We start from the raw sequence: 15,992 nt of genomic DNA, 5'->3' as shown, positions 1-15,992 counted from the left end.
ATTTTCACTTTATCGCCATACATGTAGACCTCTAGAAAGCTGGAAAGCTTAAAGTAACACTGAAGAATGAAGCTGGTTGTATTTTGAGCAAAGAAACAGTTGTTGTAAAAACTCACGACAATTTCATTAACGTGCGCGGATTTTGCAGTGTTAGTAAATTAATTTATTTTTTCCGCTCCATGTCCTGTGCCGCAGCCCTTTGTGCTGTGGTACCGAACTGGAACGCACACCACAACCGAGAATCGTAAAAGAAAAGCAAGATGGCTACCGTTTTGCTCGTCGTGGAATAATTAAACAAGAAGAGAGTCAAAAGCTCAAGATAAAATCGTATTTTTATTGCTGTAAGGAATGTGTCAACATACGTTATGTGAAATATGCATGTGTTAAAAGTTTGCCCTTTAGTCGGCTGCAAAGCAAACTTTGGCCCATTTCTTTTTTCAACAGCCGACCAGAATTGTGCATGACCTAAGTGCAAAAGTAAGCAATAGGGAAAGAAAGTTTCTTCCATGCGGAATTGAAGGCAACAAAAACATTTACCAATGCATTGTTACCAGCAATGACAAATGTGCAGAATCTTCGACTTTAGAATCCGAATATGTAATATGTTCAGAAAAAGGGTGTTTACAGAAAGCAGTGCTTAGCAGAGAAAAAAAACACAAATAAAAGAAACAATGATTGTGTTTGTTAGTGCGTGCGCGAAGAAATGTTTGTACCAGAGCAGCATATAACAAGAAAAAAAAAGTACAACAAAACACCATTTACATCTGGAGCAGTAAGCAATCATATATCTTAGTCAGTATGTATAAATATGATGCGTATGCGTAATATATAGATTGTTCATGCGCTTTCCTTTAAAATGAAGCATTTTGATTTACACATTTTGTTACAATATACAGCATTTTCTCTGCCTTGCTTTCTATGACGTGCATCGAACGGCAAGAACGAAGTGAAGACCGTGCGTTAACAAAAGGTGTATTTCGAATGCTTTTTGAATGAGAATCAGTGAAGTGACGTTATTTTGTCATCCGGAAAACAAAACGATTCCGAATCGAAGTAGGTAATACATTCACGTATGGGTCTCCTAAAGTGTTTCGTATAGCTACGTTGTTAAACCATTAAAACATGTAACATGTTGGAACTGCAATCGTCGAACTAGGTTTTATGTGATGTGAAAATACATTTTTCAGAGGGAAAAATATAGTCCATCGACCGGGTGAGGTAAATGTTGAATGTTTCACCGATGCTGCATTGAATGGGCTAAAAGCAGACACCTGTGAAGCTAATCAAAATGGTAAATATGTTCTGGGGTAACATTTTAAAAAGATTGCAACTAGTTTACAGCGCATTATCTCCTTTTGTCCGCAGACTAAAATGATACGCTTACCAGTTGGCGGCGATCAGGTTGAACTTTCGCCACCGGATTTAACCACTGAAAATGGCATCGAGGGAGAGAACATATGTAATGAGATTCCGAGTCTTCGAGAAAGCGCTCCGAAACCCACCATGAAGATGCAAGAATCCTCCACTACAACAACAACGCCAACGGAACTGGAAGTATTAGATCAGGATATCCAAAATCAACGCAGGACATCGCACCGGCTGTTGACAGCGAATCGAAATGACACCGTTAGCACTACTTCCACGTTGTCATCGTCACGGTCAAACAACCATGGCCAGGGTGCGGGCAATATGCGGAACAATGAACAAATGATGTCGATAGCAAGTGATCCTTCGAGCACTAGCGTCATTTGCAGCTTGCCTCTCAACCGATTGGAAACCATGTTGGGAATGCTTAACGTAATGAAGAAAAACCACGATCTTACTACTGACCATGGGTCCGCAGATGCGGTGTCAAGTGAACAAGATCAAAACACCAGTTCGTCCGCTGGTTCGGACAGTACGCATGATGCACCGAACGATCATAACTTGGCATATAAGGTGTTATGCTTGTACTGTGACCGAAGTTTTAGCAGCCAAAAACTGATGATCAAACACACGGATCGCATTCATCGAATAGCAAAAGACCGCCGTAGCAGTGCCCGTGTACTGTCGACTACACTGAATGGATCGGATGTTTCAACTTGTTGCCACTTTTGCCATAAAAGCAAAACGCTAAATTTAGTGTCAGAAAATTTGCCAGAATTGTTCAGGCACCTGATCTCCGTACATTCTGATCGGTATTATGCGTGTGAGCATTGCACCTTACGTTTTACGAACGATGAGGCACGAGAAGCTCATATGGAAGCTTTACATCCGTCTACAAATAGCGGACGGCCAAAGTCGAAAGCAGCCCTTAAAGCTTTCAGCCATGGCCAAAATTGCACTCTTCACCACCCACAGCCAATCGTCAGCGTTGTAAACTGCAAAGCGTTCAAAACAACTACTGTTCCTCCTCCTGATGCAACCGAGCCTTCGTCAATGCCATTAGAGCTCAGTTCCAAAACGATGGATCGTCTTGTTCTAAATAACAGTGTAAACAATAGTAGTACCAAGGGTGAATCGGCAGTACAGAACATTTGTTTACGGTCCTCGCTGCGAAATGCTACCGCACTGGCAGCACAGAAAGATACTGAGAGTGGCAAATCAAAAACGAAGGCCTTCAAAAAGTCGGAGCGATTGTTAAGAAGGAATTCAGAACCTATGCTACTGTCACGGTTGGGCATTACACAGCACAGATTACCTCGTCAGAGCCGCCGGCTCCTGGCAGCAGCTTCAACTAATGCAAATGCTTCCCTGTTATCATCTGACACATTATCCGCATCTTCTACATTAGCAACGACCTCAATGACGGCTTCATGTTTGAGCAAATTTACGACAAAGAAGAAAGGCCTCATGTTGTCAAATGATGAAGTGCAGCCGGTACAAAATTGCTACAATAAAATTACTAAATTGAAAACGATCCGTTCTACACTGAGCACCACCTCGATGGCGCCGGTCGTTGATGAAACGACCATAGAAACGATTCAGGATTCAGGCAAAGCGTCAGGAAAAGGATCCGATGGTACAGCAAATGGCGGTACGGCAGTCACATCTACTGGACCAATTAGTGACCTTACGGGTGGATTGAATAACCGTGGAGCGATGAACAATAGTTCCCTTACCGCTAATAGTATTTGGGGTAGTAGCAGTACAGGCGGCATTAGTAGCAATGTATCCAATGGCAACACCCCTATGCCTGCAGCTAGTAGTGGCGTGTTTGACGAAGATTTCTATGAGACCGTCACACGAAATGTGAAAAACAATCTAAGTTGTCACTTGGACGGGAAATTGGAAGCACCTACACCCTGTGCACCGAGCCCGATGAGTCCAGTCTCTGTTGTACCGGCGGTACGTTCTACTGTCGTCAAGAGTCCCATATCAACGGATAGTAAAATTCACGAAGCGACCAACCTTCCTGCCGTCTCAGTGATGTTTCCTACGTTGCTAACTGTTGAACAGTATGGTACGGATATGAAGCCAACGACGAACACGGCGGCTGTGGCTTCCGTTGCATCTACGTCGTCGGTGAAAACGAAAAAACCTGTTACAAAAAACTCCTGGAAGTGGAAGTGGGACTTTGTGAAGAAATACAAATATGTAAACGAAAACGGACGAATCGTGAAGAAAATCAAGCAACCAACAATCGGTTTACGCGATCTCTCGAAGCTTGACATGTGGACACAATTAACCATGCGAACGAAACATGAGCTATTTCAGCATGGACGATCGAGTATTGATGATCAACGTCAAGAACATGCATCATCAGCCTCGCATTCTACTGCCAAAGCTGAGCCGTTGGTAATAGCGGAAGTAGGAGCCACCTTACGACATGAAAAACGGGCAATGGTTGAACAATTGGATCACATCCTCGATGCGCGTTTGTTACCGCATATAGATTTGGAGCAGAATGATCAACGCATCATAAAGATTGAACCCTCTGAAGAACTCATAACGAAGGAGGAGACCATGAATTCAAGCACAGAGCTAATGGACGATAAAGACGTGATCAGCGTACCTCCTGTGCAATGTTCGGCTCTCGTACCATGGTCAAACCATTCAAACACACATAACATGAATAAAAATTCGGATTTCCTGAACAATCTACAGCTAATACAGCTGAACAGGCACTATCAACATTCGCCTGTAGTGTTAAGTGGAGAGTGGGCCCGGCCTAGGTGTTACATTTGTTATGGCTGTGGCGCGAAATTTAACTCTCTAAAACAAGTAGAAGAACATAGAATCTTTCGCCATCCTCATGTGCACTCTACATTCTACGAAATCGTTGGTCGCGAGCTCATCGAGAAAAGATTGTACAAGCATTTTTTCATCCCTGTCATTGCATTGATGATGCATCGGATGCATTGTATGCGATTAGGCAATCCCGAGCGTATCATGAACAGCGCCATGATGCACGGCATGAATCCTCAACACGCAGGAGTCTGTAGAATAACTGTTGGGGAAATTAAAAATGAAGATTCTTCGTCGAACGAAGCTACCTCCTTTTCAACATCAACCAGCGCTTCGTCGTCGTCGTCGTCTCGACATTCTACGAACACTACGGTGACTACCCTAATGGATACTTGCTCCGACGCTATGAATGTCCTTACACAATGTTCCGCCCTTGCTATCGATGAGGACGACGAAGGAAATAGTGTTGGCCCAGTGATATGCAGTAAATGTCAAAAGGAATGCCAGAATCAGATCCTCTTGTACGCACACATTCTCCACTGTTCCAATGATTATGTGTGGTTACAGGCGAAAAAGCGCATGAAGTATCGTCGTGCAAAACGCAGAAGAGGTGGTAATCGGAGCGGTGCTAGTTGTGCCCCAACTATACTAACGATACCGCGAATGGTTCAACCTCAACAAAACGTAGTGGAAAAAATGGAATCGACAGGATACGTCTCATTGTCTTCTTCTGTAGACGAAACGCATGGGTTGAATGGGGTGGTTGCATCGAACACAAGTTTAAACAGCACTAACCTCAGCAGCAACCTTAGCACTAGCAGCGATAGTACTTGTGGCAGCAGCCTTACCAGCAACAACAGCTCCGTAAACAGCAACGATCTTTCAAAAGTGAAATCGAGCCAAAAGGTTCGCAGATCACCAAAACCAAAAGAGAACGATAGTAAGTATTAAGCATCAGTGTTTGTTACAGTTATCGCAATTAAGCATATCTTTTCTTCTTTAGTTGACTTTATTTAAAAGTAAAAATGAAATAATGTGTTACAATAATTGCGCAAATTAATGGCCTTTTTTCAGGTGATATAGTAAAAAAACTTCTGGCAAATCTTCCGGCAAAACGCAACAGTCGTCAAACAAGTTCTCCGTCATCGAAGCAAATTAACAAGCGATCTAGAGTGGCGGGAAGGAAGAATTTTTGTTCTACGACCGTTTCTGTTACATCAAAACAAGTAACAAAACTTTCATCTTTACTCTTGGGCGAATCTGTCGTGACTCAACCTTCATCAGATGATACTACTCCCGTTCACAATGGTAACAATAATGATAGTAATAAGGATTTGTCAACTTCCTCAATATCTTCAACAAAACTGGAAAAAATCTCACATAATACTGCTTCTACTAAATTACGAACAAGACAAGGTTTTTCATCGTCTGCTACTAGTGGTTTGCCTGTATCGTCAAACAAGACACAAAAAACAACTTGCAAAAAAGCATCTCCATCCTCAGAGGATACAACAAATGGTAAAAGAAGCTCCAAAGAATCTACGCACATTTTAGAGAAAGGTACAGCGATTAGAAAAAAACAGAACAAAAAAAGAGGGAAGCTTGTAGGGACGATCAATAAAAACAAAATGTTATTGTGGAAAAAAGGACAAAAACATCCATTGGTAAGATTAACCACGACCAATGGACACCACCGAATGTTGCGCAGCAGTGGTAAGCGCTTGCTACCAACATCGGCTTCTATTCGTCAACCATCCGTAGCGATGCGATCAATGAGACATTCACCGCGTGGTAAAAATGTCTCCAAAAACAAAATATTGTTGAAAAAACAAAAACAAACACCATCTGTTGTAGTATCAAGACGAAAACAAGAAGACACGCTAATTGAAATGGAATCTACAACGATTGAGGATAAGGATAACACCGGTATTGACGCAGCGGAAAAAGTGACGTGTAATGAGAGTAGTGAGCAGATTGCTTCTGACAAAATTGATTCATCTTTGGAAGCTGAAGCGTTGGTGAAAGTTACAGATAATTCAACAGCAAACGAAAAAGTAGAACAAACTAATGTAGCTATAGCCATAGAACAAACTGTTGATAACATGGAACCGCTGGCCGGATCGAGAAAAACATCATCAGAATCAAACGCTTGTCCACACAGCGCAATTCAGGTGACACCAAATCAACCCATAAAGAAGCAATATTCAAAGGATCCTCCTGCAACACCGGCAAAATGTAACCCCGCTCATGCGGAAAATTCACATCAGTCGCTGTCCACGTATTCTGCAATTGTTGAACATAATGAACCGCCGGGTTCTAGTGGCAGTCAGTCGACAGGAGGCTGCAAACGCCGAAAGAAAAAGTTGAACGATTGCATCGCGATGTTAACGGGTAAACTGTCTGAACGGTTAGGAGTTGATTTTTTTAACAACGAAAAGAATATTGAAGAGGCTTCTCAAACTCAATCGTCTGTTTCTTGCTCCACAACGAAACTTACAACACCCAACACGACCACTAGCAGCTGTTCAGTGTCTTCTGATGAATGTTCAAATTTCACAAAACATAAAGAAGTTACCATGCTGAAGGCTCAAAATGTCCCTAAACATTCTTCACTTCCATCAGTTGCGCCAAATAATAATTATAATACTTCATCTGCAGTGTCTGAACAAAGCGACGTATCATCATCGACGTCGTCAGCCTGGTCGAATGATTCTCGTCAAGCTTTAGCTGCATTGCCACTACAAACAGCACCTGTGCGTCTTAAAACTGTCAATAGCGTTCGATCTTTATCGCCTAACCTAGCTACACCACTGACTTTCGAACGATTAACGACACAAATTGAATCAGCCACCGAGCAAATCCCGGATGAACCATTAAATTTGTCGAAAAACAGTCCTATAGGACGTGGCATGATAAGAGCGCATACCAAAGCGCAATGGAAGCTGGATAATGCTTCTAGTTCCGTTTTTAAACCATTACATTCACACCAAGAGTCCTCAATTTTGGCGACCTACTCTTCTACGCATCCACTGCATGCACATCATTTAAAGGCTGAAAATCTGGCTTGCCATTTGAATCATTCACAGGGAACCTCAAAGCATACAAATCAGCATAAAACAAAATGTACGTCACCTCCAATGGCAGATTCCGGAAGCACCATTGCACCAAAAATGGGAGCAGGCAATTTTTCTTCGTTAAAACTACCACCGGGGCTAATAATCGAACGGGTAGAATATAAACAATCTCGTCCATCTATTACAAAGGAAATACCATCTGTTACAATTGTGGCACGACAGCGTCAGTTGCCGGCCCCAGAGCTAATACCATCGATAAATGAAAATAGTGCAACCGATTTGACAATAGAAAAAAACACATCGATAATGCACAGCTCAGGCAAGTTACTTGCCTTTGCTAATAATTCGTCTAATTTCGCAAAGCCTTTAGCAAACAGCACTTCTGGTCTTATACATCACTCAGATCCTAATCACACGAAGATCCTGGGGTATGGTAACTATTCCGAACCAAACGTTCTTCCTCGCCGCTCAGAACCATCCACCGACAATGCAGTAACAATGTGTATGCCATCAGTTTTACGATCTGGTCCATGTGTTGAAAATCGAATATCTGTTACGATTACCGAGTCTAACTCAACTGTGCACGAGCGAATACAGGATGTTCAAATTCCAACAACCAGTGTTGATTTGTCCACAACATCTCAGAAAGATAAAATGGTTTCATCATACTGTTCACAGTTGCGAAAATCGCCACTGGATTCAACGCAAATGAGAGCACCACAACGGACGTCATCCTCAGTTACTTCTGCATCTTTCCACAAAACATCCATCGGTACAACCGGAGTTATGCACGGGTCTTCCGAAAAAACGCCACCTCCCATAACAACACTGATTATTCCACAAGTCCCTATGCCGCCATTATCGAGTCAAACCATACATCCCATTAAACGTGCACGGCGTAAAAGTATATTTGTACCATTACCTGTACCTACAGACGAATCGAGTCGTGATGTTATGGCCAAACCTTTGAGACAACAACATTCAATCATTCCCACGATTACTGCATCTCCATCGACACTATCGGGCACTACTGGCATAACAAGTGCGAATCTCTTGGCATCTATGTCACTATCGTTCATTGCACCGGGTTTATTACCAGTGCCGGGGTCGTCCATGTTAGGGCCAATAGATATGCAACGGCTTGCTGCTGTAAGGCTTCCGGCACATCTGCAACCACCCGTAATTCCACCTTTAAAAATACCAGATGCTTCGGCTTCGGCCACACTGCTAGAAAAAATATTTCATCCAACGCATAGCGACGCACTATCTACGACGCTCGAATTGAAAACAGACGGTCATTGTAATCAACCTAAACAACCGATATCCATACAACCGGCTGCTACACGTTCTAACATGTATCACAACATCGCTGAAGAGAATGCACATTTCATATCATCCACAATGGCTACAAGTCCAAATATCAATGGATTCGTTAATCAATCAGAACAAGTATCCAAAATACACGCACCACCCCCTAGTACTAAACTAGACGGAATAAGAGCAACTGATACGAAAATGAAATCAAATAGTTCGTCTGCAACGAGTAAAGGCAGTGGTCGAATATTGAAACGCAGAGCATCCGTTGCAGATTTGCAAAGAAAAGCTTTGATGGAACAAATTTGGAACCAGTCAATTATAGACAAAATGATGCATGAAAAAGACGCACGAATCATTTCCGGTCTAGAAGAGACACAGAAAGTAGTTAAATCTACTACATCAACAGCAGAGATTGTAATAGAAGAAAACAGAAGTATAGAAAAAATAGATGAGCGAACCACACGCAAGGAGGAACATGTAACAACAATTTCAGAAAAACCTAACGTCCACCATTCTTCCGTGTCTAGTTGTGCACCAAATGGGAATAAAACTGAACCACAAAACAAAAAAGGATGCTTGCTAGAAATAGATCTGATGTCGGCAGAAACATTGAAAGTACCAGAAAATATAAGCAAAACAATATTACACCATAACGTCGAAGAGCTGCAACAACATAATACAGCTGCAAATTCCCTTCATGTGCAAGAAGAAAAAGAAATTAAATTGCAAAATAATCAAAAAGAGTATAATGTTCAATTGAAGAACAAACAAGACGATTCCACCATCCCACTGACTCAAACTATCGATAAGTTAAATGGTTCTAACGCAACTCTTGAACAAAATCAACACATTAAAGAGACAGATCTACCTGCACCTTTATCATCGATTAATGCTGTTGACATGATTAAAACTGTAGATAAAATTGCAACTGCAGCCCCAGAGGACGGTGCCGTTGATATAGTTGACTGTGAGAAAAGCGTTGATACACAAAAAACGACTTCAAAGAAGATTGTTCGTAAGAGGAGAAAAAATGAGCTAGCTTCAATACTGTCGGATCAGTTGCTGGAAAGTTTTAAAGAGGTAGACAAGTCGAGATTGGATGATCTAAAGCTGCTGCATGATTTGACATGTGAGACACCCGATGTAAAGTTCACGCTAGAACAGATCCCACAGCTGGCTAAGCGCAAGTCTAATCCTCGATTGCCAGAGTTAACAACGCAAGAATCGTCCAAGATGGCAACCACAGCAAACACAACAACCAAAAAAGTGCAGAATCCTAAAAGACAAGCAAAAGAAAAAGAAGTTACATCACAGTCAACAGTAAAGGAAGTAGAAATTAAATCAACAAATCCTTCATTTGGCAGCAGCGAATCATACCCTCATAAGGAGAAAGGTGTTCAAATACAAGAACGGGAGGTAGATTCCATTTCTGATTCCATCAACGACCTGAAAGACAAATGTACCCAAAAGGCGCCTTCTGGAACACAAGAAAGCATCGAGATGCCAGAAAATTCAACAAAACAAGGCTTAGCAATTCATAAAACAACTCGATCGAAAACTCAAACAACTTTAAACGGTGAACATATTTTGCACAATACTTCAAGAAAATCCTCGACTCGGTTGACGTACTCTGCGTTGAATTCGGATGTAGATACTGAGCGAACTGATATTATTAACATCGAAGACAGTAAGAGCTTGTCACGAAAATTAACTTCAACACCACCTGCAGAAGAAATACTACAAACATGTGAGCAAAAGAATTCTACAAACACAATCGACGATGTAGACAAGGTGAATTCACTAACAACTATTAACGCTCATTTGAAGGAAATAACATCTGATAAAAGTACAGACACACCAGTTGCAGCTAAGGCAACTTTTAATCCTCCAAAACGAATTATGTCTCGTCGAAAATCTGTTTTTGTGGACTGCGATCTAGCCCAGTATGTTGAAAAAGAGGAAGAAAAGCTGAAAAAAGAATCAACCAGTCTTTCGTTCAAGGACGACTTAATGTTAACACCTAGGCGAGGTACGCGAAGCCAAGGACAATTGGGGTTAGATTTGATGGATAGACTTGTGGAAGCGACTATGAAGCCTCGTGATCCTCGTAGACGAATGTTACAGAAACGTCGCGAAGAAGAACTTAATGATAGAGAAAACAAACTGCAGTTACAGTTAGTCAAGAATGGTTCGCCAGCTCCAGTGGAAAAACAAACGGTTAATGTAGTGGAAAAACAAATGGAAGCAGCTGGCTCAAATGCTTTGAATAGAAAAGAAAAAAAGGTAGTAGCGATCGAGACTGACAGCTTTGTAGACACAAAATTTAAAACTGATAAGGAGATTTCCTTTTCTGCCGGAATACAAGAGCATGCACCTTTACGAAGAATCAGTGCTAGGAGATCTTCTGTGTGTGTACGCTCTTTAACCGATTCTCAAAATGTGAAAGGCACTGTAACAGTATTGCCAGAAGATGACCATCTTCGTGACATTGGCAATGAAGTGAAACGAATCTATAAGCGCAGAGCTTCAATTTATCAACCACCAACAGAAGAACAACATGAAGATGAGAAGGACGGTGGGAAGCAACACATTCGTCAAGAAAACCTATCATTAAATTCAAAGGTTGAAGTAGAGAACAGGGTTCTGGCGAAGAAAAAAGAGACGATAGCTCAGAAATCTCACAACCGTCGTTCTAAAACACCAGGTCCTGGTGATTGGAAAAGACGCAATCAGCTCCCGTTAAACGGGACGGCAGAGCCTCTCATAGAATCGTTACTGCTTCATGCCCCTGATTCACAATCCAATGCTCCAAAGCGAAGAACGACGAAAAATAGCCAAATTGCAGAAACAGTTTCAAAATTATTTAACATTCAAGAGGAAATTATGCTAATAGACAGTTCAAGACGTAAACCAAGAAAAGTAAATCTTCCAACAATATCAACACAGCCGGAATCATCAAATCAGGAACAACATAAAGAAACATTAGATAGTACAAATGAAGGCACGGAAATAGAAAAAGGGAACGAAAAGAGCAACGCATTTTCGTCGTACGATCTTTCAAACATTAGTAATGAAGTAATCGAGAAAAAATCACCACCACATATGCCAAGAAAATCATTTTCATTTTCCAACGATGAAGATGAATCACCAAAAGCGATAAAGAAATTAGTAGAAAATATCATAAGCAACACGACAAATTCATCCAATGCTTCGACCGACTACTCGGACGACGATAACATGTCTCTGGCTTGTTTCGCAGCCCGTAGTAATGTAGCTGTTGCAAATTCGGAACAGCCGACGGATATGTTTGCCAAACCTCCATTGAGCACCGTAGCGCGTGCCATGTCGGTTATTGCAGATGACGAGAGTACCACAAACACGGATGCCTTAGATGATGATATGATGAGTGTTACTACTGAAATACCAACATCAACAAACATTTCCAGAATGGGCAATCGCCGTGTAAGAAGAAAACGGCGAAAATCTAGGCGGCAGAACAACAAGGTTAAGCGGCAACAGACAAAGACACAGGAAGAAAATAATAAACCTGTACAATCTTTCAATTGTACTCTTTGTCGAAAGATGTTCAAAAAGCAGGACGCATATAACAAACATCGCATGACACTTTCGCACATCGCAAAGCTTTCTGAACAAGAATATCTAGTGTCGCAACAGAATCAGGAACGACGGCAAAATGATCCTTTGCAGGTATCTAACGATAATATGCAGCTTCAACTAAAACCAAACCAGGAAGTACAAGATAGCCAAAGGACGGAAAAAATAGATGAATCTAATGCAAATAGTATGTATCCATCTGAGGTCATTCCCACTACTCATGACGACAGTATGTCTATCACAGTGACAGACAAGAGCAAGCTGCATGATGATCAAGCAGTAAAGGAGCTGAGTCAAGAGGAAAAACTCTTTTTCGAATGTTGTTCCATGCTGAAAGAGTCTAATTCTGGCGAAAGTGTTAAATTAAAACGTGTTACTGTTTCCTTGAAACCGAGCGATCTGTTAAATTCAACGGATGCCATTAATCCGTGTTTAGTTCTTACAAATGCAGCAAACCCTTTATCAGCTACTGACGCTTCTGTTCATTTGCCGTTAATCGAACAAAATCAAACACTTCCAGTGAGCACAGCATGTTGTGTCGAAGAGTTTGTTGCGACACAAGTCACAGATATGCACCAAGAAAACTCAACTTATCCACAAAGCCATGGCGGGTTGGGAGAGGCTGCAAATTTTTTGGTTCAACGGTATGTTGTTGCAAACGAGGGGGGGAATGTCTCACCTCACCACTCGATAAAATCTTCATCTACTATGCCTACCGCTACTGGCAGTAGTATTAGCAGTAATAGCAGTAGTAGTAGCAGCACTAGCAGTAGCAGCAGCAGTAGTAGTGATAGCAACAACGTCAGCAAGAATAATGCCAATAATTCAAAAATTAAAACTAAAGGAGCCCTAAAAGGGTATGACAACTTCAAAGTTTCAATCCCAATGACTGGTCTGACTGTGATGTCAACTAACACAGCAAATACAGGCGTCGGCGTTGGCAAAGAATCACGCTTAGATACGCTTGCTGATGTTGCTCTGTGTGGTGACATTCCGAAAGAGTTTGGCATAGCAGTTCAAAGCGATGAAATAAATGCGGCTACTTTACTCAGAGTCGACGAGCGCAGCAGTACATGTCAGGAAGCACTTGCAACAATTCCTGTTTCTGAGACTGACATGTTCATAGATGAAAAAGTGTATGTACATTCTGTTAAGTTGCTAGAAAACAAAAAAAAAGACTGTAATTCTGAGACGAAAACTAATCCCTCAATACCACGTGCTTGCGAGCAAAACAATGCGAAGTCCATGTCCTCGACTAAGATAGGCAGTGTAAAAAATCGCGAATGCTCCACCAAATCACAAAACAAACCCTCAACTAGATGGATAACTGGACCGTATCGACGAAAAACAGAAAAAAATAATCCTCCTCCGAATGCAGAAGCCGCATTGCAGTGTGATCATACGTTTCTGTATGAAGGGGATGATGTATATGCTTTCCAAGATTCACCATGTGACGGTGATCTACCTTCGTCGTACTCTTCAAAGAAAAATAGTAACACTATGCACAATCAAAGTGCGATGAAAAATTACGAAAGCAGTCAGCAACACATAAAAAAAAATTCCACTGTCACGACAACGCTCGAAGAACATGAGGATAGTCAGATGTCCAGTTTGAGCTTTTCTGATCGAGATGATTTTGTTTACGGTACAAATACAATGAGCGAAGAGGAGGAAGAAGAAGAGGATAAGAACAGTAGCATAAGCAGTGAGCAGACTACACCGAAGAAGTTAACAAACGCGGATGTTCAGAAAAAGAGTCTGATTATGGGTCGTATCTTTAAAAAGGGTGGAGCAAAAGATAAACTTATAGGAGATACTGGGTTACGAAAATGTACAACAGCTTCTCCTGCAGCCACTCCTGTTACAGAGGTGCCACACAAGGTTGCAGGTGCGGCCGTAGCCACAAAAGCAACAACTGTTAAATCCACTGTCAAAGACTTCGATAAGCTGTTCGACACGCTGAAAAATGATGCTGTGTTGGGAAATGAACAGCAGAATAGCAATGAACCAGAATCCGATATTCAACACACGGGATCTTGTGGAGAAGAAATACATCTTGTGACAATGGGTGTTAAGGATATACTTGCCGAACACCCACCAAATAATTCCGACCATTCATATCATCCTGGACACAAAAATCTCGAAAAAATCGATAACGGTACAGAGCGATTGCGTCGGCGAAGAACTGGCCAACAAAAGAACCTAACGGAAACGTGGGATTCGGATGAGTTCGAAGACTTTCAAACGGATGATATCATGAGGTTAATCGATCGAACTGAAGATGATGAGATAAACGACAATACATTGTCTAAGAAAAGGTTACCGTTATTGAGAACAACTCAACAAAAGGAAAAATCTGGAAATTTAGAGTGTATATCAACTGACGGTAGGAAGCAAACATCTGCTCTCAATAACAATTCTAACAATGAGAAAGAATATCACAGAATAGAACTGGATAAGCATGTTGTATCGAAAAAAGGAATACACTCACTTATCGATAAGAAACCATCAAAATCTGACACCACAGTGACGGACGATACTATTCGAAAAGTGATGGAAAGTGTAATATTGGAAACAATGGGTAAAAGTTGTAACATCAACAAGCGTAAACCAACAGCATTGAATACGGATAGTACGGCAGCTTCCAATACTAAGGCGCTACTAGTTTCGTCTAACAGTGGCAACGTAAAAGGTTCTTTTACACAAAGTGCTTCTCCCGAAAATGTTTCGCTAGCATTAGAATTAACATCGTTAGAAGAGCACAAACTAGAATCGAGTGTAGTCATATCATCAAAAACAATAACAAGCAAATTTAAGCAAAAACTTAATTCATCGATGCGCAATAATCTAGTAGAAGTTGAAGATGCATCTAATAGTAACGAAAAAGAGCCCATTTCAAGACAGTCAAAATCAGTGGCAGACACGTCTACTTTATCTAACACAAATCCCGGTATAAATGCTATGTCAGTTTCAGCCAATAGTAAAAACAACAACAATAACAAGAACATCAGTAATAATAATAATAATAGTAAGTTGTCCGCCAAGTCATCAAAGGTGGTTACAGGAAACAAAAGTAAAGTAAAACCAAAAAGCACAGAAGAAGAGTGGATCGGTAAAACACCTGTTGTAAGTGGTAAACAGCGCAGAGTGGCTCCAAAAAAGATGAAAAATATAGCTTACGACCCAGACAGTGACTATGAGCAGAGCATCAAATGTAAGAAAGTAAAGCGGAAATTGTTGGAAAATGACATCGAAGCCAATTTGAAGATAGAACAGCTGCAATCAACACTGCAGAATGCTGAAGATAGTAGCATACTGTTAACGACGTCACGTCGCAAGCGTAATGCTGGAGATATGCTGTATTATTGGTCATCCAGTAGTGACGAGGAAATAGAAAAGGAAGAAAAAACGAGTCGTACAAAAAGGCATGGTGAGATCATCAAAAATAATGATCGTAGTCGTCATTGTAAGCCTATAAACAACAATAATGTACCGGTAGGAAAGAAACGTGGCCGCAAGAAGAAACCATTAGAAAGTACGAAATCAGTAGAACACATTATTGATGATGCCAACAAGCCGGATGTAACTGATTCTGAAAAAGACGAAATCATTGTAAAGAATACATCAAATAGTAGTACGACGGAAACATCTTTGATGGCAACGGCGAAAAAATCAAAAACAATCACCACAGCAACAGATAAAAAGATAGGAGTAACGTCCAAAACGAAGAAGCAACTTGATACGGAAAAATCGTCACAGATGCAAACATTACCAGTACAAACAGATGAAGAAACATGTGGTACCAGTAGTGAACATCTT

The 15,992-nt window shown here is 41.2% G+C and overlaps 2 protein-coding genes across 2 annotated transcripts; both read left to right on the top strand.

The window, feature by feature from the left end:
- Nucleotides 1–203: 203 nt before the first annotated feature.
- Nucleotides 204–5,118, top strand: LOC125769416 (uncharacterized). The gene is made up of 3 exons (XM_049438136.1): nt 204–796; nt 897–1,291; nt 1,366–5,118. The coding sequence occupies exons 2-3, from the start codon at nt 1,289–1,291 to the stop codon at nt 5,116–5,118; spliced, it is 3,756 nt and encodes a 1,251-aa protein (XP_049294093.1). The 5' UTR covers nt 204–796; nt 897–1,288.
- A 7,763-nt stretch (nt 5,119–12,881) lies between these two features.
- LOC125769415 (uncharacterized) lies at nt 12,882–14,913 on the top strand. Its single transcript, XM_049438134.1, has 3 exons — nt 12,882–12,974; nt 13,659–14,858; nt 14,908–14,913. The coding sequence occupies exons 1-3, from the start codon at nt 12,882–12,884 to the stop codon at nt 14,911–14,913; spliced, it is 1,299 nt and encodes a 432-aa protein (XP_049294091.1).
- Nucleotides 14,914–15,992: the final 1,079 nt, after the last annotated feature.

This window comes from Anopheles funestus, chromosome 3RL (genome assembly GCF_943734845.2).
Source record: "Anopheles funestus chromosome 3RL, idAnoFuneDA-416_04, whole genome shotgun sequence".
Taxonomy (NCBI): Eukaryota; Metazoa; Arthropoda; class Insecta; order Diptera; family Culicidae; genus Anopheles; species Anopheles funestus.
This window is presented reverse-complemented; position numbering and strand designations above follow the sequence as displayed.

Excerpts from the sequence above, each read along its gene's own strand:
- LOC125769415 (XM_049438134.1), top strand. The coding sequence starts at position 12,882 with ATGCCTACCGCTACTGGCAGTAGTATTAGCAGTAATAGCAGTAGTAGT. Across the intron at positions 12,975-13,658 it reads GTAGTAGTGATAGCAACAAC|AAAAATAGTAACACTATGCA; the intron begins GTCAGCAAGAAT and ends TACTCTTCAAAG.